Raw genomic sequence first — 24,075 nt, 5'->3', positions numbered from 1 at the left:
GTCAAAAAAACCAAACATAGCCCAGCAGCATGCTGCTTAGAGTCAGTAGGGAAGATTTATCAAAACCTGAGGAGAGGAAGAGTGGTGCAATTGCTCCAGGTCACGGCATCTCCTGGGATTTCCAGGAAGTAGACCCCAAGTTTCATCTTCTGCATGATTTCTTCTGCTAATTGTTTTGGATGACTTTAATCTGCCAAGTAGTGATTTCGCCCTTTGTAAAAATGTATTGTAAGGACAACTCATTTAGTCTCTGGACGGTTCCGATTTGATTTGCAAGAAACGGAAGACACTTTTGGCAATGGTACCATGTGGCAGGTTTTCCAGTACTTCAGAAATGAGGCACCGGTTTGGCAGTTGTTTTTTCAGCAGGGCCAGTGGCGCAATGGATAACGCGTCTGACTACGGATCAGAAGATTGTAGGTTCGACTCCTACCTGGCTTGGGAATGTTGCCGTGATCGTATAGTGGTTAGTACTCTGCGTTGTGGCTGCAGCAACCCTGGTTCAAATCCGGGTCACGGCATCTCATCCTTGCTTCCATTTTTAACACTTCTACCCCAAGGTTGAAGAATCTTTAGGATTTCTAGTAAGTAAACCCCAAGTTTCATCTCCTGCATGATTTCTTCTGCTAATTGTTTTGGATGACTTTAATCTGCCAAGTAGTGATTTCGCCCTTTGTAAAAATGTGTTGTAAGGACAACACATTTAGTCTCTGGACGGTTCCGATTTGATTTGCAAGAAACAGAAGACACTTTTGGCAATGGTACCATGTGGCAGGTTTTACACTACTTTAGAAATGTGGCGCAGGATTAGCTGTTGCCCTTTCAGCAGGGACAGTGGCGCAATGGATAACGGATTTGATCAGAAGATTATAGGTTTGAGTCCTACCCCTATAGCAGCTGTCCACTTTTGGTCCATGCAGTGACATAAGAATCCCTTTTGGGCTACACTATAAATTAACAAATGCTTTAGGTGCCCTAACATTACAGCTCTGAATAGTAAGGTTTCCTACGGTAATAAAGCTTGTAATAAAATATGGTAATAAGGTCTTATATGTATGCATTTAACATCTCCCCTTATCTCTGACTAATTTAAGAATTATACTTTTTTTTTTTTAACAGCCAATGAAAACAAGAAACAGTTAATTACTTTAAAAGAGATGGATGATTTTAGGGGAAAAGGTAAGATAATGTGATATAAGGAGACTATATACACCAATCCGCAATACCAAGTGAATGAATAACTTTAAAGGGGTACTCCAGAGGAAAACTTTTCTATTTTTTATTTAATCAACTGGTGCCAGATTTGTAAATTACTTCTATTTAAAAATCTGAATCCTTCCAGTACTTATCAGCTGCTGTATAATAAACAGGATGTTCTTTTCTTTTTGAATTTATTTTCTGTCTGACCACAGTGCTCTCTGCTGACACCTCTGTCCATTTTCGGAACTGGCAAGAGTAGGAGCAAATCCCCATAGCAAACCTCTTCTGCTCTGGACAGTTCCTGACATGGACAGAGGTGTCAGCAGAGAGCACTGTGGACAAACAGAAAAGAAATTAAAAAAGAAAAGAACTTTCTCTGTATTATACAGCAGCTGATTTTTAAATAGAAGTCATTTATCTGTTTAACTCTCTGGCACCAGTTTGATTTAAAAAAAAAAAAAAAAATGTTTTCCACCAGGGTACCCCTTTAATTATCATGGAGTTGGACTTTATGGAGTTGACATATTAGCAGCAGGAAAATGGGCATGCATAAGGACCTGAGCCACTTTGACAATACCCAACTTGTGATGGTTAGATGTCTGGGTCAGAGCATCACCAAAACAGGAAAGATCTTGTGGGGTGTTTCCAGCATACAGTGGTTAGTACCTACCAAAAGTGGTCAAGGAATTGATGACCTGAGTAGAAGGGGAAGGCTATTCCATCTGAATTCATCCTACAAAAGAACTACTGTAGCACAAACAGCTGAAAAGTTCCACCAGGCTATGAAAGATGTCAGATCATACACGGCATTGCAGCTTGCTGTGTATGTGGCTGCATAGCCACGGTCCAGTCAAAGTGCCCATGCTGACTAGTGTATACCACCCAGACAAATTTTCTCGTACATCATGTGGATGGACAAGTAAAAATGCATCACTTACTTTGGAAGACCAGGATACACCTTTGGAAAAAGGCAAGTGGGTGGAGTGATGCTCTGATCAATGTCCTGCTGGGAGACCTTGGGGTCTGACATTCATGTGGATGTTACTCTGACATGTACCACCCACCTAAACATTGTGCAGACCAAGTTCCCCTCTTCATGGTGGTGGGATCCCCTAATAGTAGTGTGCTCTTTTAGGGTAAGGTCACACATAACGTATCCGCAGCGTAAAATATGCTGATGACCGACCCTAGAGTGTGCCTCCTGCTCTGCCTATGTTGTCTGCTCATAGCAGCAATCCACCGCCACGAGCAGACACACAGGGGCCTGCGAGTCACGCGCGCACGCAGAGTTTACTCACAGACATCATGGTAGCTCCCCCTGCTCCCTGAGCTAGGCCGAGAGCGGCCGCAATGTCTCTGTACACTGCGCATGTGCACACGACTTGCAGGTCTCTGTGTGTCTGCATGCGGTGGCGGCACAACGCAGGCCCAGCAGGAGGCTTACTCTAGGTACGGTCAGTAGCGCATCCGCAGCGTCAAATACACTGTGAATGCTCTATGTGTGACCCTTCCCTTAGCAAGATAATGCACTTAGCCACATTGTAAATATTAGATTAGATTTTAAATAGCTGTAATAAAGTTAACATTACTTTAACTGCAATAAAAACTAAATTCCCCAGAAATTGCAGGTTTGAGTGGAAATTCTGCAGGACCTAGAATAGTGGTCTCAAACTGTGGCCCTCCAGATGTTGCAAAACTTCAACTCCCAGCATGCTGAGATATGAAGTTTTGCAACATCTGGGGGCCACAGTTTGAGACCGCTGACCTAGAGTTACACCACAGCTAAATCCCCAATAAATCATGGTCAATTACCACAAGGCACTTCTGTCAATAACACCCTTTATTTTTTCCCTGCAGTACATAAACTTTATATGGACATGGACCAGCTGCACACATCATTGAAGAGTAAGTGAAATTAAATAAGCAAAGGTTCTAACTAAAAGTGACTACTCTGACTTGGGCGGGTTATTAACTAAACCTGAGACATTTAACTTTCTAATAAATAAGGTAAAAAATTCATGCATTGTATTGTATTCTATGAATAGGTCCCATTAATCCCTTAAGAACAATGGGTGTAAATTAACGTCCTGATGCGATGGGACTTAGCGCAACAGGACGTACAGTTACGTCCTATACATGACGCGATCACTAAAGTGGTGCTCGCATCATGCACGGCAGGTCCCGGCTGTTAATGGCCTCTCAGATGCTGTGATGAATACAGATAACGGCATCTGGGGCAATGCGGAGCTTTAAATGGCTGATGGAATCGCCCACGTCACGGTTGCGGGAATCCAGTCTTCCAAGATGGCCGACGGAGGTCCTTTCACCTGCCTCCACTGGTCTTCTTGGGTATTCTCCTCTGGTCTGACATCAGACAGACAAGAGAAGAAGATCGCTGATAATACTGAATAGTATTAGCAATCTAAAGATAATCCCCTAAAAAGTGTAAAATAAATGTAGAAAAAAGTTTAAAAAAAATATTAGAAAATCGCCTCTTTTCCCTATTTTACTTATAAAAGTGTTAAAAAAAAACACCCCCAATAAAAAAATTTAAAAAAATCGATCCTTTTCCCTATTTTACTTATAAAATCGTAAAAAATAAATAAATAAACATATTTGGTATTGGTGCATGTGTAAATGTTCAAACTATAAAAATATAATGTTAATCATCCTGTACGGTGAACGGCGTAAATGTAAAAAAAAAGTCCAAAATTGCTACTTTTTGGCTACATCATGTCCACTAAAAATGAAATAAAAAGTGATCAAAAAGTCATATATACGCAAAAGTAGTAAAAAAATTAAAGATCACTGTTCCCTCCTATAGGCTTGCATTGAGGGGGCGGAGCGTGAGGTCACACGGGGTCGGAGCCGTGACATCACAATACTCCAGCCCCATGATCGTGAGTCATCAGACCCAGACCGATGTTCGCTCCGGAGGCTGAGGATAGCGGGGTGCTGCATGAAATATTGCGGGGTCCCCAGCGACGGGATAGGGGATAAGATGTCTTAGCGCCGTAGTACCCCTTTTAAGGGGGTTGTGACCCCCGCAGGCCGCACCCAGCGTTTGGAACAACATGGTCCAAACGCTGGAGCAGTGGAGAACCCCTTTAAGGGCCAAATGGGCTGTGTCCTTAATGGGGTAAATTATAACAGAAAGGGATCTTGAAATCAGCAAGGAGTTAATGCACGGAGTATATTAGAAAGTTACAGAACTTTTCAGTATTTTTTAAGCTGCTGAACATGACATAGAAGTTTTGTTTCAGTGCCTTTTTTGATCAATATTGGGATAGTCTGTGTACCAAATATGTTCATGATTTTTCACACACCTGTATGATATGTAAAAGAATATACAATATTCCTCAAACATATCGCAAGGAAGGAGTCATTAAACTGAATTTAATACCATATGATCTAAGGATTTATGGTAAAGTATAATCCCAACACTGTATATCAAGCCTGGAATTGAACCTACACCAGGGTCTCCCATCCTCATTACTACCAGGCAGTTTAGCTTTCTACCCCATTTGCTTCAAGATCTCCATAGACCCAAATGGGCCAAAAAATTACAATCTCATAGATCCAGCCCATTCATTCCTATACACAACCAATAGACCCAGGAGGCTGACATCATACCCTGCTTCCAATGGCATTCAGACCTGGCAAAATTCAAATATTTAATGGGTTAATGTATTCATGGAAATATGTATATATAAAGTACTGTATCCATACACTGTAACTCGGACCTCAGGAAGGAGGGAGCCCTTCCGAAAAGCGTAGTCCTACCATGTATTGCCACTTTTTATGATTAGAAGTTGAATAAACCCTGCGACAGAAATTACCGTGCGATAGAACCATGCAACAGAAATTACCGTGCAACATAATTTTTCCCTGCGACTAAAAATATCGAGAAAAGTGTGACAGATTAGTACATACCAAGTAGAAAAAAGGTTGGAACCACATAAAAGAAACACAAACCGACACTCTTAGTAAAAGAGGGCCAATGGACGTAAATGTACGTCATGGTGCAGTGGTACTTAACGCACCATGACTTACATTTACGTCAGGGACATGACCGCAAGCACCGGACATGACCGCAAGCACCCTGGATAGCCAGGAACCCGGCGGTAATGGCGGACATCAGCGATCGCGCTGATGTGCGCCATTAACGCCTCAGATGCCATGATCAATACTGCAGCGGTGCTGTATTTAAAATGGATGATCCGATCGCCCGCAGCGATCGCCCGATCTGATCATCCAGCATGGCAACCGGAGGTCCCCTCACCTGCCTCCGGCCATCTCCAGGGTTCTTCTGCTCTGGTCTGACATCGAGCAGAGCAGATGATCACCGATAACACTGAACAGCACTGGACAGTATTAGCAATCAAATGATTGCTATAAATAGTCCCCTATGGGGACATAAAAAGTGTAAAAAAGAAAGTAAAAAAATAAAAAGTTAAAAAAATTAGAAAAATCCCCTCCCCCAATAAAAATATAAATCGTCCCTTTTTCCCATTTTACCCCCAAAAAGCGTTAAAAAAAATTAATAAACATAATTGGTATCGCCGCGTGCGGAAAAGTCCAAACTATCAAAATATAATGTTAACTATCCCCTACAGTGAGCGGCGTAAACGTAAAAAATTTCCAAAATTGCTGCTTTTTTGTCACATTTTATTCCAAAAAGAATTATAAAAAAAATTAATATAAAGTAAAAGTGGTACTGATAAAAATTACAGACCACAGTGCAAAAAATGAGCCTTCATACCGCCCCGTATACAGAAAAATGAGAAAGTTATAGGTGGTCAAAATAGGGTAATTTCAAACATTCAAATTTTGTTAAAATAGTTTGAGATTTTTTTTAAAGTGGTACAATTATAAAAAGGTATATAACATGGGTATAATTTTAATCGTATTGACCCACAGAATAAAGAAAACATGTAATTTTTACTGTAAAGTGTACAGCGTGAAAACAAAACCTTCCAAAATTTGCTTAATTGCGGTTTTCTTTTCAATTTCCTCACATAAATAATATGTTTTTGGTTTCGCCGTACATTTTATGGTAAAATGAGTGATGTTATTACAAAGTTAAATTGGGGATGCAAAAAAACAAGCCCTCACATGGGTCTGTGCCTTCTAAAAATCATAACTCTTTTATATTTTCATCCAAAGAGGAAAAAACAAAAATGCTAAAATAAAATTGGCCTGGTCCTTAAGGCCAAAATGAGCTTGGTGCTTAACCCCTTAAGGACCCAGCCATTTTACACCTCAGGATCCGGGCATTTTTTGCAATTCTGACCACTGTCAATTTAAACATTAATAACTCTGGAATGCTTTTAGTTATCAATCTGATTCCGAGATTGTTTTTTCGTGACATATTCTACTTTAACATAGTGGTAAAATTTTGTGATAACTTGCATCCTTCCTTGGTGAAAAATCCCAAAATTTTATGAAAAATTTGAAAATTTTGCATTTTTTTTAACTTTGAAGCTCTCTGCTTGTAAGGAAAATGGATATTCCAAATAATTTTTTTTTATTCACATATACAATATGTCTATTTTATGTTTGCATCATAAAATTTATGAGTTTTTACTTTTGGAAGACACCAGAGGGCTTCAAAGTTCAGCAGCAATTTTCCAATTTTTCACAAAATTTCCAAACTCACAATTTTTCAGGGACCAGTTCAGGTTTGAAGTGGATTTGAAGGGCCTTCATATTAGAAATACCCCACAAATGACCCCATTATAAAAACTGCACCCCCCAAAGTATTCAAAATGACATTCAGTCCGCGTTTTAACCCTTTAGGTGTTTCACAGGAATAACAGCAAAGTGAAGGAAAAAATTCACAATCTCCATTTTTTACACTCGCATGTTCTTGTAGACCCAATTTTTGAATTTTTACAAGGGGAAAAAGGAGAAAATGTATACTTATATTTGTAGCCCAATTTCTCTCGAGTAAGCACATACCTCATATGTCTATGTAAAGTGTTCGGCGGGCGCAGTAGAGGGCTCAGAAGCGAAGGAGCGACAAGGGGATTTTGGAGAGTACGTTTTTCTGAAATGGTTTTTGGGGGGCATGTTGCATTTAGGAAGCCCCTAAGGTGCCAGAACAGCAAAAATCCCCCACATGGCATACCATTTTGGAAACTAGACCCCTTGAGGTACGTAACAAGGAATTAAGTGAGCCTTAATACCCCACAGGGGTTTCACGACTTTTGCATATGTAAAAAAATAAAAATAAAATTTCACTAAAATGTGTGTTTCCCCCCAAATTTCACGTTTTTGCAAGGGTTAATAGCAGAAAATACCCCCCAAAATTTGTAACCACATCTCTTCTGAGTATGGAGGTACCCCATAAGTTGACCTGAAGTGCACTACGGGCGAAACTACAATGCTCAGAAGAGAAGGAGTCATATTTGGCTTTTTGAGAGCAAATTTTGCTCGGGGGGCATGTCGCATTTAGGAAGCCCCTATGGTGCCAGAACAGCAAAATAACCCCCACATGGCATACCATTTTGGAAACTAGACCCCTTGAGGAACGTAACAAGGCATAAAATGAGCATTTACCCCCCACTGGTGTCTGTCATATCTTTGGAACAGTGAGCTGTACAACATTTTTAATTTGCACAGCCCACTCTTCCAAAGATCTGTCAGACACCTGTGGGGTGTAAATTCTCACTGCACCCCTCATTACATTCCGTGAGGGGTGTAGTTTCCGAAATGGGGTCACATGTGGGGTTTTGTTTTTTTTGCGTTTGTCAAAACCGCTGTAACAATCAGCCACCCCTGTGCAAATCACCTCAAATGTACATGGCACACTCTCCCTTCTGGGCCTTGTTGTGCGCCCCCAGAACACTTTGCGCCTACATATGGGGTATCTCCGTAGTCGGGAGAAATTGCGTTACAAATTTTGGGGGGCTTTTTTCCCCTTTACCTCTTGTCAAAATGAAAAGTATAGGGCAACACCAGCATGTTAGTGTAAAAAGTTTATTTTTTTACACTAACATGCTGGTGTAGACCCCAACTTCACCTTTTCATAAGGGGTGAAAGGAGAAAAAGACCCCCAAGATTTGTTAGTCAATTTCTCCCGAGTACGGCGATACCCCATATGTGACCCTATACTGTTGCCTTGAAATACGACAGGGCTCCAAAGTGAGAGCGCCATGCGCATTTGAGGGCTGAATTAGGGATTTGCATAGGGGTGGACATAGGGGTATTCTACGCCAGTGATTCCCAAACAGGGTGCCTCCAGCTGTTGCAAAACTCCCAGCATGCCTGGACAGTCAACGGCTGTCTGGCAATACTGGGAGTTGTTGTTTTGCAACAGCTGGAGGCTCCATTTTGGAAACCGTGGCGCACCAGGCGTTTTTCATTTTTATTGGGAGGGGAGGGGGGCTGTGTAGGGGTATGTGTATATGTAGTGTTTTTTACTTTTTATTTTATTTTGTGGTAGTGTAGTGTAGTGTTTTTAGGGTACAGTCACACGGGCGGGGGGTTACAGCGAGTTTGAGCTGCCGCGCAAAATTTGCTGCATCGCAAACTTGCAGCCCGATACTCACTGTAAGCCCCCTGCCCATGTGAATGTACCCTGTACATTCACAGGGGGGGGGGGGGGACCTCCAGCTGTTGCAAAACTACTACTCCCAGCATGCCTGAGAATGTTTGGGAGTTGTGGTTTTGCAACAGCTGGAGGCACACGGGTTGGGAAACACTGAGTTAGGAAACAATGTTTCCCAACCAGTGTGCCTCCAGCTGTTGCAAAACCAGAACTCCCAAACATTCTCAGGCATGCTGGGAGTAGTAGTTCGGCAACATCTTTAGAGCCAGATGTTGCCGAACTACAACTCCCAGCATGCTGGGAGTTGTAGTTTTGTAACATCTGGAGGACTACAGTTTGCAGACCACTAATACAGTGGTTCCCAATCTGTGCCCTTCCAGATGTTGCAAAACTACAACTCCCAGTATGCCAAAACTGTCCAGGCATGCTGGGAGTTGTAGTTCTGCAACATCTGAAGGGCCAGATGTTACAGAACTACAACTCCCAGCATGCCTGGACAGTAAGGGCATGCTGAGGATGTGTAGTTTTGCAACATCTGGAAGGGCACAGTGGTCTCCAAACTGTGGACCTCCAGATGTTGCAAAACTGCAACTCCCAGCATGCCCAGACGCCAAGGGCTGTCTGGGCATGCTGGGAGTTGTAGTTTACAGGGTCCTATTACAGCAATGCATGTTGCTTTACGGCGACGTGCATTGCTGTAAAGGGCCCGACCGCGGCTGAAGATCTACTCACCTGTCGCCGCCGCCGCCATCTTCCTCGCCGGGATCCGGATCTTCAGGGACGAGGTAAGTACCGGGGCCGGTCCCCAGCACTCCCCCGTCCCCCGCCGCGTCCTCCGGTCTTCCTCCCGTGCTCTCCGGACTTTCAGGGGCCGGGCAGGACGGGAGGAAGTAACCGCCCCCCCTCCTGCGATTGGTCGGTTAACTAACCGACGGATCGCAGGGGATCGGAGGAGGTGGCAGGCTTGCCACCTCGCTCCTATGCTCCAGCATGGTCCTGGCTGTCTGTGACAGCCGGGATCATGCGAAATTACCGGGCGGTCGGGTCCCAGAGACCCGATCAGCCCGGTGTCGCCGCAGATCGCAAGGGCAATTTCCCTTGGGATTTGCGGTGATCGCCGACATGGGGGGCCTACATGGCCCCCCTCGGCGTTTGCCCTGGATGCCTGCTGAAGGATTTCAGCAGGCATCCGGTTCCGATCTCTGCCCGGCGAGCGGCAGAGACCGGAAAACGCCATGACGTATGCATACGTCATGGGTCCTTAAGACCCAGGGTGTGATGGCGTATGCATACGTCATGGGTCCTGAAGAGGTTAAGGGGTTAAAGAAGAACTATCATTATCTTGTAAAATTTTATAATCCTCCCAGTTCACTGCCCCCATCATGATAAACCACCCCCTGAGTTTATTTTTAATATTTTTAAGTTTTCTACCTTGATATTGCTCTGTATTTTGTGCTCAGTCTCAGATTCACAGACTGGGAAGGGGCGTTCCCCACCAGGCGTGACATCATCTGAAGCCTTACAGGGGAGAATTTCCTCCCTTACTCTGCTACACACAGCCCAGAGAGCAGTTCAGTGTGTGAGATGAGCTATGATTGGCTAAGGCTGCATACACTCCCCCTCAGCACTCCATACTACATTTCCTGATTTTGGACTTCTGCCAGGCCAGCAGGAGTCCAAAGTCTGTGCAAGAGAGGGGGGGGGGGAAACATGCTCATGAAAAGTAGGGAGCCACCTAGTGGCAGCTTTTTTCAACACAAATAAAACATAGAAAACGTCATTTTTTTAAACCAAAGTACATTAGAATGATTTTTTTTATTTACCATAAGGAGTGCAATAGTAGTGTTGAGCGGCATAGGCCATATTCGAATTTGCGAATATTCGCGAATATATGGACAAATATTCGTCATATATTCGCGAATATTCGCATGTTCGTAATATTCTCGTTTTATTTTCGCGTATGCGAAAATAACATATGCGAAAATAAGCATATACAAAAATTAACATAAGCAACAATTCGCACACCAGTATCACACAGTAGTATTAGAGCCTTCTTTACACCATACAAGCTGGAAGCAGAGAGGGGTGATCACTGTGATGTGTACTGTGAAAAACAAACAAACAAAAAAAAAACGAATATTCGTAATTACGAATATATAGCGCTATATTCGCGAATATTCGTGAATTCGCGAATATGCGATATTCGCAAATAAAATTCGTATTGCGAATATTCGCGAGCAACACTATGCAATAGCAAAAATTTGTTTTAATGACAGTGCCCATTTAAAGGGGTACTCCGCCCCTAGACATCTTATCCCCTATCCAAAGGATAGGGGACAAGATGTCAGATCGCCGGGGTCCCACTGCTGGGGCCCCCCGGGATCTCTGCTGCGGCACCGCGCTGTCATTACTTCACAGAGCGAGTTCGCTGTATGCATAATGACGGGAGATACAGGGGATGGAGCAGCGTGACGTCATGGCTCCGCCCCTCGTGACATCACGGCCCGTCCCCTTAATGCAAGTCTATGGCGGGGGCGTGACGACCACCACGCCCCCTCCCATAGACTTGTATTGAAAGGGGTGGGCCGTGACGTCACGATGCTCCGGCCCATGTATCGCCTGTCAATACGCACAGAGCGAACTCGCTCTGTGCAGTAATGATAGCGGGGTGCCGCAGCGGAGATCCTGGGGGTCCCCAGCAGCGGGACCCCGTCGATCTGACATCTTGTCCCCTATCCTTTGGATAGGGGGTAAGATGTCTAGGGGCGGAGTACCCCTTTAAGTACTCAAGGTGCTGATGATAGACACCAAAGTGTTTATCATATGCTAGAAGAGGCGAAACTTGTGGCTTTTAAGCCCTGGTGCAAAATATGCAACAGGCCTTCATGTGCCAGTTATAATAATGGTCTCTTATGGGGTAGATGTGTACCTCTGCATCACTTATAGCTACGCCCCTGTGTGCAAGTTCCCCCTTACAAGTATATCAGCTTTAATCTGAGGGGAACAACCTTTTGCATTGTACCTAATAGGCTGACTGTAATGGACAGACGTGCCAGGTCCTCTTTAATAAGATCAGGTCGTGAAAAGGTTTGTCCGCTTAGGTGAAACCCTGTTAGAAGAGCACCGTGACAACAATCAGATGACAAAGTATCCTCCTGCTTGTACCCACACAGCTGTTATCCTGGCAGTAAGTATTTATTTTACCTGCAGTGCCTCTGCAAAGGAAAATAAAGGCCCTACGATCAGTGCTCCTACGATCATGTCCGATCACTAGCCAGTGTTAATATGCCAGAGTTCAGCCAACAAACATGCAAACACTTTTTTTCTATGATTATCGCATCTTTTACGCACACATTAAATTGACATATGTTGGCAGCACAACTTCCTCGGTAAATAGGTGATGTGTTAGGCTAGGTTCAGACAACGGAATTAGTGAAAGGAAAAACTTTGCTAATTCTTCAGGTGGATATAGTCACGGAACACATAGCTATTGGGGACTGCAATGTCTATGCGGTTCTAGCGTCGACTGATTCAGTCGGCATTGGCCGCACCCAAAATCTCTAGACGGAAATTTTCTGCCTGGAGATTCCGCAGTGTGAACCTAGCCTTACTAATAAACAACAATGCCTACGGACAGTTGTTTTCTGTTTGACCACAGTGCTCTCTTCTGACACCTCTGTCCATTTCAGGAACTGTCCAGAGCAGGAGAGGTTTTGCTATGGGGATTTGCTTCTACTCTGGACAGTTCCTCACACGGACAGAGGTGGCAGCAGAGAGCACTGTGGTCAGACTGAAAAGAAGAACTCAACTTAAGCCCTAGCTGGATTATCAGAGTGGGCTGCAATATAAGCCCTACCCCGAAAATAAGACCTAGGCAATGCCAATGTAAATATTAAAAAACAAACTTTAACTTACCTTCATCCTCTGTTCCCCCGTTGCTAAGGAACCGGCATCACTGTTCTCCGCTGCTCTTGCTGCTTCCTGGTGTTGGGACATCTCAGAGCCTTCAGCCTATCACCGGCCGCAGCGATGTCCCGCTTCTGCCGATGATAGGCTGAGCGCATTGTCATGTAAGATGAGCCTACTGTCATATATAATGCTACTATGAATTTTTTAATGTTTGCAGCCCGGGCACAAGAATACAGAGTACAGCGCAGCGGCTGATAACTATTTGGCAGGGGGGAGGAAGAGAAGCGGCGCTCGCGGGTGACATACGGTACAATTAGTCCCTCGATGAGGGGTGCAGCGCTGGGCTGATAAACCAGCAGGGGGGGAGTTGGGGGGCAATGTATGGTGTGTTGTTCAATGTACATACCGTAAGTAAATAAGCCCTACCCTGAAAATAAGCCCTAGTGTGTTTTTCGTGACTAAAATTAATATAAGACCCGGTCTTATTTTCGGAGAAACACGGTAGTATACAGCAGCTGTATTGGTTAATATTGGAAGAATTAAGTTTTTTTAAATAAAAGTAATTTACAGATCTGTTTTACTTTTTGTAACCAATTGATTTGAAAAAAGAAATAGTTTTCCACCGGAGTACCCTTTTAAAAGCAGAAATTAACTCAATAGGTTGTCTGTGCAATGTAGGACAAGGCAAGTCCCGAAGAGATGAAGATCCTCAAGCAAGTAGAGTAAATCTTATTTCCTCTTGATTTCAGAGAAAACTTGTGAGGTCGGGTGGAAACAGTTTGAAGAGAGCTGCTATTTTCTTACTGTGACTAGAACTTCTTGGTCGAAAACCAGGAGTTTATGTCTCAAGAAAGAAGCGGACCTAGCCTCAGTCACCAGTGAGCGGGAGCAGGTGAGATAATGGTAGAAGATTGGAGTGTTGCGTGGAATAGTAAAGGACCATCTTATCCATTGACAAATTCTATTAATCTTTACTAGAGATGAGCGAATTTTTTGAAAAATTTGATTCGGCCAATTCGCCAAATTTTCCCCAAAAATTAGTGAAATAATACTGTTATTCAGTATGACATGCAGATTACAGGCATCGCTATTAGAATCACTGCTGCAGAGCGTCTGGATGTGGCAGCAGGGAGACCATATGGCATCAAAATTGAAGAGAATTAATAGATTTTATTTGTCATTTTTATTTTATTTTATTTGAATTTATTTACATTTTTTGAGTACCCACTCTAATGAGCATCGAGCTGGTGGTTCACCGTGAGGCGAGCTACCAGCTGTTCCAGCTTGTGCCTCTCAGCGACCCCAGCCCCCCCCCCCCCCCCCCCCAATGTCTTACTCTTTGTGGAAATGCAAATGTTTCATTTAATCAGTTATGGTTCATTGTTATCGCTCCAATCTGTTTCATTGCATTATTGTGGTAATTCCACAACTAATATATGACGCCGACGACCAAAGGGCCTCAGTCTTGAAAAGATTACATTGATTTTTAAAAATTTAAATTTAAGATTTTGACATTTAAATTTAATATTACATTCCCAAGTTTAATGTCCCGGGCCCCAACATTTACTTTCAATAAATAGTGTGGTTATAAAAGACCGAATCTAACAAGGAGTCACATGTCACATGGCGGCACAATGACACAGCCTTGAGGTTGCATCAGTATGAGGAAACCATATAGTGCCTGAATTACACAGCCTGGAGTTGGAGGCAGCATGAGGAGAACATATAGTGGCTGAATGACACAGTGTGGAGGATGCGGCAGCATGAGGAGAACATATAGTGGCTGAATGACACAGCGTGGAGGTGGTGGCAGCATGAGGAGACCATATAGTGTTTGAATGACACAGCATGGAGGTGGCGGCAGCATGAGGAGAATATATACTGGCTGAATGACACAGCCTGGAGTTGGCGGCAGCATGAGGAGACCATATAGTGGCTGAATGACACAGCATGGAGGTGATGGCAGCATGAGGAGAACATATAGTGGCTGAAAGACACAGCGTGGAGGTGGCAGCAGCATAAGAAGACCATATAGTTGTTGAATGACACAGCGTGAAGGTGGTGGCAGCATGAGGAGAACATAGGAGTGATGTCAGTCAGAACTCAGTGGTGAGATTAGGAGAGGACAGTAAATGGCGTAAATATATAAAAGAAAAATACCAAAATCTGGAATTGCTGCTTTTTGGACACATCATATGCAAATAAAAAAATAAAAAGTGGTCAAAAATTCCCATCTAAACTAAAATGATACTGCTAAAAACTACAGATCATGGCATGAAAAATGGTCCCTCATATAGCCTTGTATAGGGAAAAATAAAAAAGTGTCATAGGGTTCAGAAAGGGAAAATTTTCTCACAAAAAGTAGTAAAATATAACAAAACCTACATTGACCCCTTGTCGCAAAACGCCGTTTCTAAATGGCGCTGCGGCACGGAAGGGTTATGAAGCGAGCTGAGCTCACATCATACCCGCATGGTCCCGACTGCTATCAGCAGCCAGGACTCGTGGCAAATGCGGGACATCGCCGTTCAGGCAGATGTCCGGCATTAACTCTGTAAACACGGCTGTGAAAGCTTCCTGGCAGCTCAGTTGGGCTGATTGGGACCATCGCAGTAAAATCGTGATGTCCCGATCAGCTAGGACACATCAGGAGGGTGCCTTACCTCCCTCCGGCACGTCCGATCGGCGATTGATTGCTCCAAGCCTGAAATCCAGGCTTGAGCAATCAACCACCGATAACACTGATCAATGCATTGCAATGCAATGGCATTGATCAGTGTATTGAATCAATGTACTTGATGTTATAGTCCTTTATGAAGCTATAACATTGCAAAAAAGTGGAAAAAAATTTGAATAAAGATCATTTAACCCCCCTTTTCCCATAAAAACAAACTGTGTAAATAAAAATAAACATAAACATATGAGGTATTGATGCATGCGTAAATGTCCGAACAATAAAAATATATAATTAATGAAACCTCATGGTCAATGGCGTATGCGCAAAAAATTCCAAAGTCCAAAATAGTGTATTTTTGGTCATTTTTTATTCCATAACATTTTTTATAAAAAGCAATCAAAAAGTTTGAGCAAAACAAAAATGGTACCGATAAAAACTTCAGGTCACGTTGCAAAAAATAAGTCCCATACCGCCTCGTATGTGGAAAAATTAAAAAGTTATAGGGGTCAGAAGAGGACAATTTTAAACGTATAAATGTTCCTGCATGTAGTTATACAAAATCAAACCTAAGTAAGTAGGGTATCATTCTAATTGTATGGACCTACAGAATAAAGATAAGGTGTCATTTTAACCGTAAAATATATTGCGTAGAAACGAACCCACACCCCCAAAAACTTTCCAAAATTGTATTATTTTGCTATATTTTCTTTATGAATTGAAAAATGTATTTATTGTATGTGGGCAGGGCATCTATATGGGTGTGAGTGCATGGGGGGCCCCATGAGTTGTCAGTCCACCCCTGCTAGCCAGCAACAAGTCTCAGTGGGAGGGGGACTGTCTTTGGTGTGTTGTTTGGGGGCCCCATCATACTGAAGTGCTCCGTCTTCCAGGAAACCTTAATCTGGCCCTGCCAGTGCCCTGACCAGCCATTGTTTCCAACATGTGTTGTAGTAGATGAAGCAGTGGAATGACGTTGTTCATCCCATAATCCTGGCGACTGACTAATAATGTGGCTTCCTCAAAGGGCCTGAGCAAACGGCAGGTGTCACGTATGAGCTGTCACTGGTTGACATTGAAAAAAGTATGCAGACTCCCAATTTCAAAAAAGGCTGTGGTCTTTATTTAGGTCATCATCAGTGCAACGTTTCGGCTATAGTGTAGCCTTTGTCAAGCATGCTTGACAAAGGCTACACTATAGCCGAAACGTTGCACTGCTGATGACCTAAATAAAGACCACAGCCTTTTTTGAAATTGGGAGTCTGCATACTTTTTGCTGTGACCTATACCAATTGGATGTTCTGTATCTGGACTGGTTATCCGGATGGTCACGGGCATAAGAGCAGGGACTAGTGCTGTCTTCCCCCTTGGACGTGGTTGACATTGAAGTTACACAGGGGAGTCCCCCTATCCGCTTGGATTATCAAGAAATTGGTTATGGCTTTTCTCTGTTCATATAGTCGGTCCAACATATGGAGAGTGGAATTCCAAGGTGTGGAAACGTCGCAAATCAGACTGTCCAAGTTGCTGTTGTGACAGTTGTTGGGGTGCAGGAACACATTCACCCAGTGAGCTGTAAAGGACATGTATTGTCCCTGACCATAGTTACAGCTCCACACGTCGGCACTGCCGTGCACTTTGGTACACACCAACAGGCTCAAGGACTGGCCCACCTTCTGTTCCACAAAATTGTGCAGGGCTGGTACTCCCTTCTTCGCAAAGAAATGATGGCTTGGCACTCTTCACCTCGTCTCGGCACAAGCCATCAGTTCTCTGAAAGGTGCAGAGTCCACCACTTGAAAAAGGGGGGACTGCAGCACCAGAAACTTGGACAGGAGCACATTCAGCTTCTGCGCCGTTGGATGAGTGGGCGCATACTGTTGTCTCTTTGATATAGCTTTGCCATTGGAATGCTGGCGGAATGGCTGACTAGAAGTAGGAGGAGCAGGAGCATCTGGAGCGATAGAAGATGGGTATGACACACAGCTACCTTCGGCTGAGGTGGTGGAGCCTTGGCTGGCTGAAACAGTGAGAGGCATGCCACTGGGTGATGCAGCAGGCTGGACCACCACATCGGAGCCATGGCTCTCCGAGGCCGCTTTATGGTGACGCTGCATATGTTGATGCAGGGACGTGGTGCCAACATTGGGACCCTGGCCACGCTTCACCTTCTGCCCACACATCTTGCATGTGGCCATGTTAACCTCCTCCAGATGCTTGATGAAAAACTGCCACACCGCTGAGTAGCTGATTTTCCCACCAACAATCTGCACTGATTGATTGCTACTGCCTCCGACTCCAGGAACCCCTGTTTCACTACCTCAGGGAAGGTAGGCCGCCGCGATGCAGGTGGTCTACCCGGGCACGTTTGGCTCCAAACTTTCCACTTCTGCCACCATGCTGACTGCCAACCATGCTACCACCTTGCTGCTGCCTCACGGCAACCTGCAACCCTCTTCTGATGATGATGAAGCCCCTTCTGCACCCGGCTCCCAAGTTTTTTTTTTTATTTAGTTTGCCTTTTGATGAAAATTATTTGGTTAAGTTTAGGAAACACTGCTTTAAAGGCTACCAGTTCTGTTACATGCACTGTTACTTGGCAGATGGTATTGTTTGATTGGCCTTCTTCTGCAATGTCTATGACACACTTTTTTTGTTTGTCCTCACAATCATGTTGTTCTCTTAATTTAATAAAAATCATTACAACTAAAAGTGGTCAATTTGGAAGTTTGAGGTAATCTCTATTCTAAAAAATGCTATAAATACTCTTGGAATTTGTACTGGTTTTTACCCTTTTCCATAGTGTGAAAAGTTTGGTGTGAAGATGATTGGCCTTACATGCTCTTTTTTCAGATCTTCCTTAAGACTTACTCTGATGCCTCCTCATCCAAACGTTTTTGGATTGGACTCCATGATATGGATGAAGAAGGAAGCTGGATATGGGTCGATGGAACAGATTATGAAACATCTTACAAGTGAGTTTCCCAAGAAGATATGAAATCTTTGTACTTTTTTCAAAATACATTATGACCTATACATTCTGTGATCTTATTTAAAGCCTAAATCCCCCTCTTCTAGATGGATTCAGTTGGTGTGGATTTTAAGTGTAATAACAGGTGGTTGTCTTATCCTCCATCAATTGCTATCTATGTACAGGGTCTTTAGGGTTTTTGAAATATCTACAGTACAGTACTCTCCTGTCATGCTGAACTGATAGACCATGTTCACATGGTGTAAAATGTTCATGAACATGTCCCACATTTGCACAATCCAACAAGTGCTAGGACAGCTCGGAAATGTGATGTCTTATAGGCAGCAATGCATTTCCTTGCGAAATCCGTTGAAAGAATAGACATGTCTGTCTGGTGTCCGTCTGTCTAAGTTAAGCTCAGACACATCTAGTCACATCTTAGTAGAGGACTACAAGTCCCAAAGTGCCAAGGAAGCAACTGTGGTGCCCTATAGTATCCTTCAGCAAAATTGCACTAAAATTGAACTGTTCTGTCTGTATCATTCTTCTGCAATTAATGGAGTGGTTTCCCTAACCTTGCATTTGAGGCATTCTTTACCCAGCACTTGGCACCAGCAACCTCTTCATCCTTCGAGTGTGGTGGGTTAACACTCCTAGCGTCACGAACATTCCCCTCAATCACACCACCCTACAGTCTACCTGCATGCCACCCCGCTCACCACAGTAGAACTTTTTTTTCTACTTGCAGAGAAAAACCTTGTGGACACAGCCATATTACAGCTGCATGCTATATGGATCTATAAGATGGGACCCATACTGACACACGAGGCCCTACCGTATCTATTAAATAATAGAACAACTAATAAAGTGCTCTGATTGTGCCTAAAACATAACTTTTAATATATCATTTAAAAGTCCCTCTAATATTTGCTTGTGCAAACAACACCATATAATATCAAATGGTTCCCATGTGGTCTCATAATAAAGCAGAAACCGGCACAAGTTGGACTCTGCTGGGCTCTGTCAGTCCAACTGCGCCAAATAATCAACGTTACCACCGACGCGTTTCTGCCCCTTGTTTAGAGGGGTGTCTTCAGGGAGGTATCAACAATCATTTCAAATAGCAATAAACATTGACCACAAATATGGGTAAATGCGGCTCTTGGCAAACGCAGTCACTTGTCCTGTTGGAGAGGAAATGAATGCATAGGCTCTCTGCACTATAGCAGGTCTTTGTGCTTTGCCCTCTGTCCACACTACAGAACCGTGAGTAAGCCAGGGATCTGTTTTAATACAGTCCCCATTCCTCCACAGGGCAAATACTGAACAAGATTTTTGTGCCTGTCTCTTTTTATTTTACAGGTGGGATTGGCGGCTACCTATAACTACAGGGGCACTGTGTCAATGAAGAAGGGAGTGATTTGCCTTTTTTATCCACAGGATACCAGGCTGTGTCTTTGTTCCTTACAGGATCTAGGGATAGATTCCCATCACTGCAGACCTTTGTGAGATTGTGCTATATTTACTAGTCTATGCATTCATTTCCTCTCCAACAGGACAAGTGACCACATGTTTGCCAAGAGCCACATTTACCCATATTTGTGGTCAATGTTTATTGCTATTTGAAATGATTGTTGATACCTCCCTGATGACACCCTTTTAAACAAGGGGAAGAAATGCGTTGGTGGTAACTTTGATTATTTGGTGCAGTTAGACTGGCAGGGCCCAGCAGAGTCCAACTTGTGCCGGTTTCTGCTTTATTATGAGACCACATGGGAACCAGTGGGAATCAAAAGTTTGGGCACCCTAGGTAAAAATTTGTATTAATGTACAAATAGAAGCCAAGGAAAGATGGAAAAAATCTCCAAAAGGCATCAAATTACAGATAAGACATTCTTATTAATATGTCAACAAAAGTTAGATTTTATTTCCATCATTTACACTTTCAAAATAACAGAAAACAAAAAAATGGTGTCTGCAAAAGTTTTGGCACCCTGCAGTTAATATCTTGTACTGCCCCCTTTGGCAAGTATCACAGCTTGTAAACACTTTTTGTAGCCAGCCAAGAGTCTTTCAATTCTTGTTTGAGGTATCTTTGCCCATTCTTCCTTACAAAATCTTCCAGTTCTTTGAGATTTCTGGGCTGTCTGTCACGCACTTCTCTTTTAAGGTCTATCCATAGATTTTCAATTATTTTGAGATCAGGAGATTGTGAAGGCCATGGCAAAACCTTCAGTTTACCCCTCTTGATGTAATCCCCAATGAATTTCGAGGTGTGTTTAGGATCATTATCCATTTGTAGAAGCCATCCTCTCTTTAACTTCAGCTTTTTCACAGATGGCATCACGTTAGCATCCAAAATTTGCTGAAATTTTATTGAATCAATTTTTACTTCTACTCGTGAGATGTTCCCTGTGCCACTGGCTGCAATACAACCCCAAAGCATGATTGATCCACTCCCCATGCTTAACAGTTGGACAGAGGTTCTTTTCATTAAATTCTGTTCCTCTTCTTCTCCAAACGTACCTTTGCTCATTCCGCCCAAAAAGTTCAACTTTAACCTCATCGGTCCACAGAACTTGTTTCCAAAATGCATCAGGCTTGTCTATATGTTCATTTGCAAACTTCAAACGCTGATTTTTGTGGTGAGGTCGTAGAAGAGGTTTTCTTCTGATGACTCTTCAATGAAGACCATATTTGTACAAGTATCTCTTTATAGTGGAATAGTGTACCACAACTCCAGTGTCTGCCAGATCTTTCTGGAGGGCTTGTGCAGTCAAATGTGGGTTTTGAATAGTTTTTCTCACAATCCTGCGAGCTGTTCTGTCCGATATTTTTCTTGGTCTTCCAGATCTTGCTTTAACTTCCACTGTTCCTGATAACTGCCATTTCTTAATTACATTCCGAACAGAGGATATTGACATCTGAAAACGTTCTGCTATCTTCTTATAGCCTTCTCCAGCTTTGTTAGCGACAACTATTTTCAGTTTCAGATTTCTAGACAACTGCTTAGAAGAACCCATGGTGCTGATTGTTGGGGCAAGTTCAGATGAGTCTGTGCATTTAAAACCTTTGAGATTGACATCACCTGGTCTTCCCAGATGATGATTGAGAACAATCCATGACACTGGCAGGTCTCAGCTTTGCAAAGGGGGCAGTGCATGCTATAAATTCTGCAGGGTGCCTAAACTTTTGCAGATGCCATTTTTTTGTTTTCTGTTATTTTGAAAGTGTAAATGATGGAAATAAAATCTAACTTTTGTTGACATATTATAAGAATGTCTAATCTGTAATTTGATGCCTTTTGGAGATTTTCCATCTTTCCTTGGCTTCTTTATGCACATTAATACAAATTTTTACCTGGGGTGCCCAAACTTTTGATCCCCACTGTATATAGTGTTGGTTGCACAGGCACATATTAAAGGGACTTTTAAATGATATATTAAAAGTTATGTTTTAGGCACACCCGGAGCACTTTATTAGTTTTTCTACTGTATTATTTAGTCTCTGATGCCGGGTGATATTTGCGCATAAGCGTGGTTCTGCGCAGAACCAATCTTTGCCTACCTTATCTATTTACCTACCTTATCTATGCAAGTTATTTACCTACCTTATCTATGCAAGACAACAATTTCATAAAGAGGCACATGGAGTTTTTCCCTGTAGGACTTTGTATGGATAAAAAATTCTGGCAAGTTCTATTTCATATCATATTACAGTGGTATATGCAGCATTGATACATGGGCTACTGGTCTAATACTCAACTTCTTTACAGGAGCTGGAAAAAAGGAGAGCCAAATGATATGCTCGGAGATGAAGATTGCGCCCACTTGTGGAGCTTTGGAGAGTGGAATGATGTTCCCTGTACTTATGAAGATGCATATGGGATTTGTGAGAAAAAGCTCTAAGCTCATCATATCTAGAACCCTAAAAAGCTACCTTTATAAATGAGGTAGAATAATGCCTCCTGTGTCTTCTATCCCTGCATAATCTATGACTTCCATTTTATGTTTCTCATTAAAGGGGCACTCTGTTGCTCCGTACAGACACCCAGTGTTATGAACATTATGTTTAGAATGCTGGGTTCAGGCTGCCATGGTTGGGACGTCACACCTTTTCCCCTCCATTCATGTCTATGACGTGGGTCACGACCATGGGAGCCCGAACCCAGGGTGTTTGCAGGAAGCTAATGAGTACCCCTTTAAGTATAAAGAGCCCTTCTGCATTTTCTAAATGTAATTTGTAAATGTGTATAAAGGAATAATGTGTTCTTTCCTGGAACCTTCCTTTTTTTTCTCTCAAAGGGATTTTACAACAAAGATATATATTGTAGGTCTAAAGTGATGTATTACATGGAAATAAACATACAGTGGTCCCTCAACATACGATGGTAATTCGTTCCAAACGAGCCATCGTTTGTCGAATCCATCGTATGTTGAGGGATTCGTGCAATGTAAAGTATAGGAAGCTGTACTCACCTGTCCCTGCCGCTCGAGATGGTGTCCCCGGGCCTCCGCTGGGCTCTCCGCTGTCTTCTCCGGTCCTCTGCTGTCTTCTCTGGTCCTCTGCTGTCTTCTCCGGTCCTCTGCTGTCTTCTCCGGTCCTCCGCTGTCTTCTCTGGTCCTCTGCTGTCTTCTCCGGTCCTCTGCTGTCTTCTCCGGTCCTCTGCTGTCTTCTCCGGTCCTCTGCTGTCTTCTCCGGTCCTCCACTGTCTTCTCCAGTCCTCTGCTGTCTTCTCTGGTCCTCCGCTGTCTTCCGCAAGGCCTTACTCGGCCTGCGTAGCGACGTCATTATGCCGCTTCGTACGACATTCCTATTGGATGACGTGCGCAGCAGCGTATTGACGTCATCGGAGAGGGCCGAGAAGACACCGGAAGACCAACGCTGGACCCGGAGGGCACCCCGGAGCATCGTGGAGGGGTAAGTAATACATACCGCACCACACGGGGAACATTAAGCTGCTATCCGGCAGCAGCTTAAGCATTTGGCGCTGCCGGATAGCACTTAATGCGATGGCCCCGACATAAAAAAGCATCGTATGTCGATGCTGACATAGACATGCGATGGCCTCTGAGAGGCCAACGTATGTCGATTTCATCATATGTCGGGGCCATCGTAGGTTGGGGGTCACTGTATTTACAATGTACAGGCATTTCAAATGTACTGTTTGAGACATATATCTATTGTGAGACAGCGACAAGAATGGTCAGGTCAGGAATAGTCAACGGGGACCACTATATTTCCCCAAGGTACCTGTTATATGTAGCTACCAGGTTTCAGGAATCACATATCTTATCCAGGGGAAGCTGGGTGAGAAATAAGAAATCCAGAAATAGTTAAATCCCTGTGGTGGCCCAGTATGGGATGGTTTGTCCCCGTACTCTCCTGCCCTGTTAGGCAGTGTTCCTCAGTGTCCCTAGGGCCCCCTGCAGTTGTTTTCCCCCATGTACATATGTTATATATTTTATTGTGTAATGTACAGTATCTTTAAGGAAACGTGCCATGTGATTGTTACCCAGTAGGTACTAGTGACCAGCTGACCCTAAAGGTGACCTGTGGGCTCCCTGCTAGTCTCCCCCATATGAACCCTGGGTGGAGCTAGCTCTCTCTCATTCCACGCTCTTTGTGCTGAGGTCCAGTTCAGTCAAGTCCTCTGAGTGTGTGTCCAGAGTAGTGGAGGCCTCAAGTCAAGCCCTGTAGCCTCAAGTCAAGTGCACAGTAAGCTAAAGTCACAGCCCTGTCAGTCAAGTCAAGTCTGTTGTCTATCCA

The 24,075-nt window shown here is 43.5% G+C and overlaps 1 protein-coding gene and 1 non-coding gene across 3 annotated transcripts in view; both read left to right on the top strand.

Annotated features, from left to right (window-relative positions):
* The window catches only part of LOC130366780 (hepatic lectin-like), a 55,242-nt gene extending 32,459 nt beyond the window's left edge, over window positions 1-22,783 (top strand). For both annotated transcript variants that reach the window (XM_056569141.1, XM_056569140.1), the window contains 5 exons: window positions 1,120-1,179; window positions 3,058-3,105; window positions 13,411-13,553; window positions 18,189-18,310; window positions 22,082-22,783. In XM_056569141.1, the coding sequence (XP_056425116.1) occupies window positions 1,120-1,179; window positions 3,058-3,105; window positions 13,411-13,553; window positions 18,189-18,310; window positions 22,082-22,214 (506 nt within the window). In that variant the 3' untranslated portion in view covers window positions 22,215-22,783. The remainder of the gene's footprint in view (window positions 1-1,119; window positions 1,180-3,057; window positions 3,106-13,410; window positions 13,554-18,188; window positions 18,311-22,081) is intronic.
* On the top strand, window positions 369-441 carry TRNAR-ACG (transfer RNA arginine (anticodon ACG)). The gene has a single exon. It is a non-coding gene; the product is annotated as a tRNA-Arg (tRNA).
* Window positions 22,784-24,075: the final 1,292 nt, after the last annotated feature.

This window comes from Hyla sarda, chromosome 4 (assembly GCF_029499605.1).
Source record: "Hyla sarda isolate aHylSar1 chromosome 4, aHylSar1.hap1, whole genome shotgun sequence".
Classification (NCBI taxonomy): domain Eukaryota; kingdom Metazoa; phylum Chordata; class Amphibia; order Anura; family Hylidae; genus Hyla; species Hyla sarda.
The sequence above is the reverse complement of the archived record's forward strand: the minus strand, read 5'-3'. Positions and strand labels throughout refer to the sequence as shown.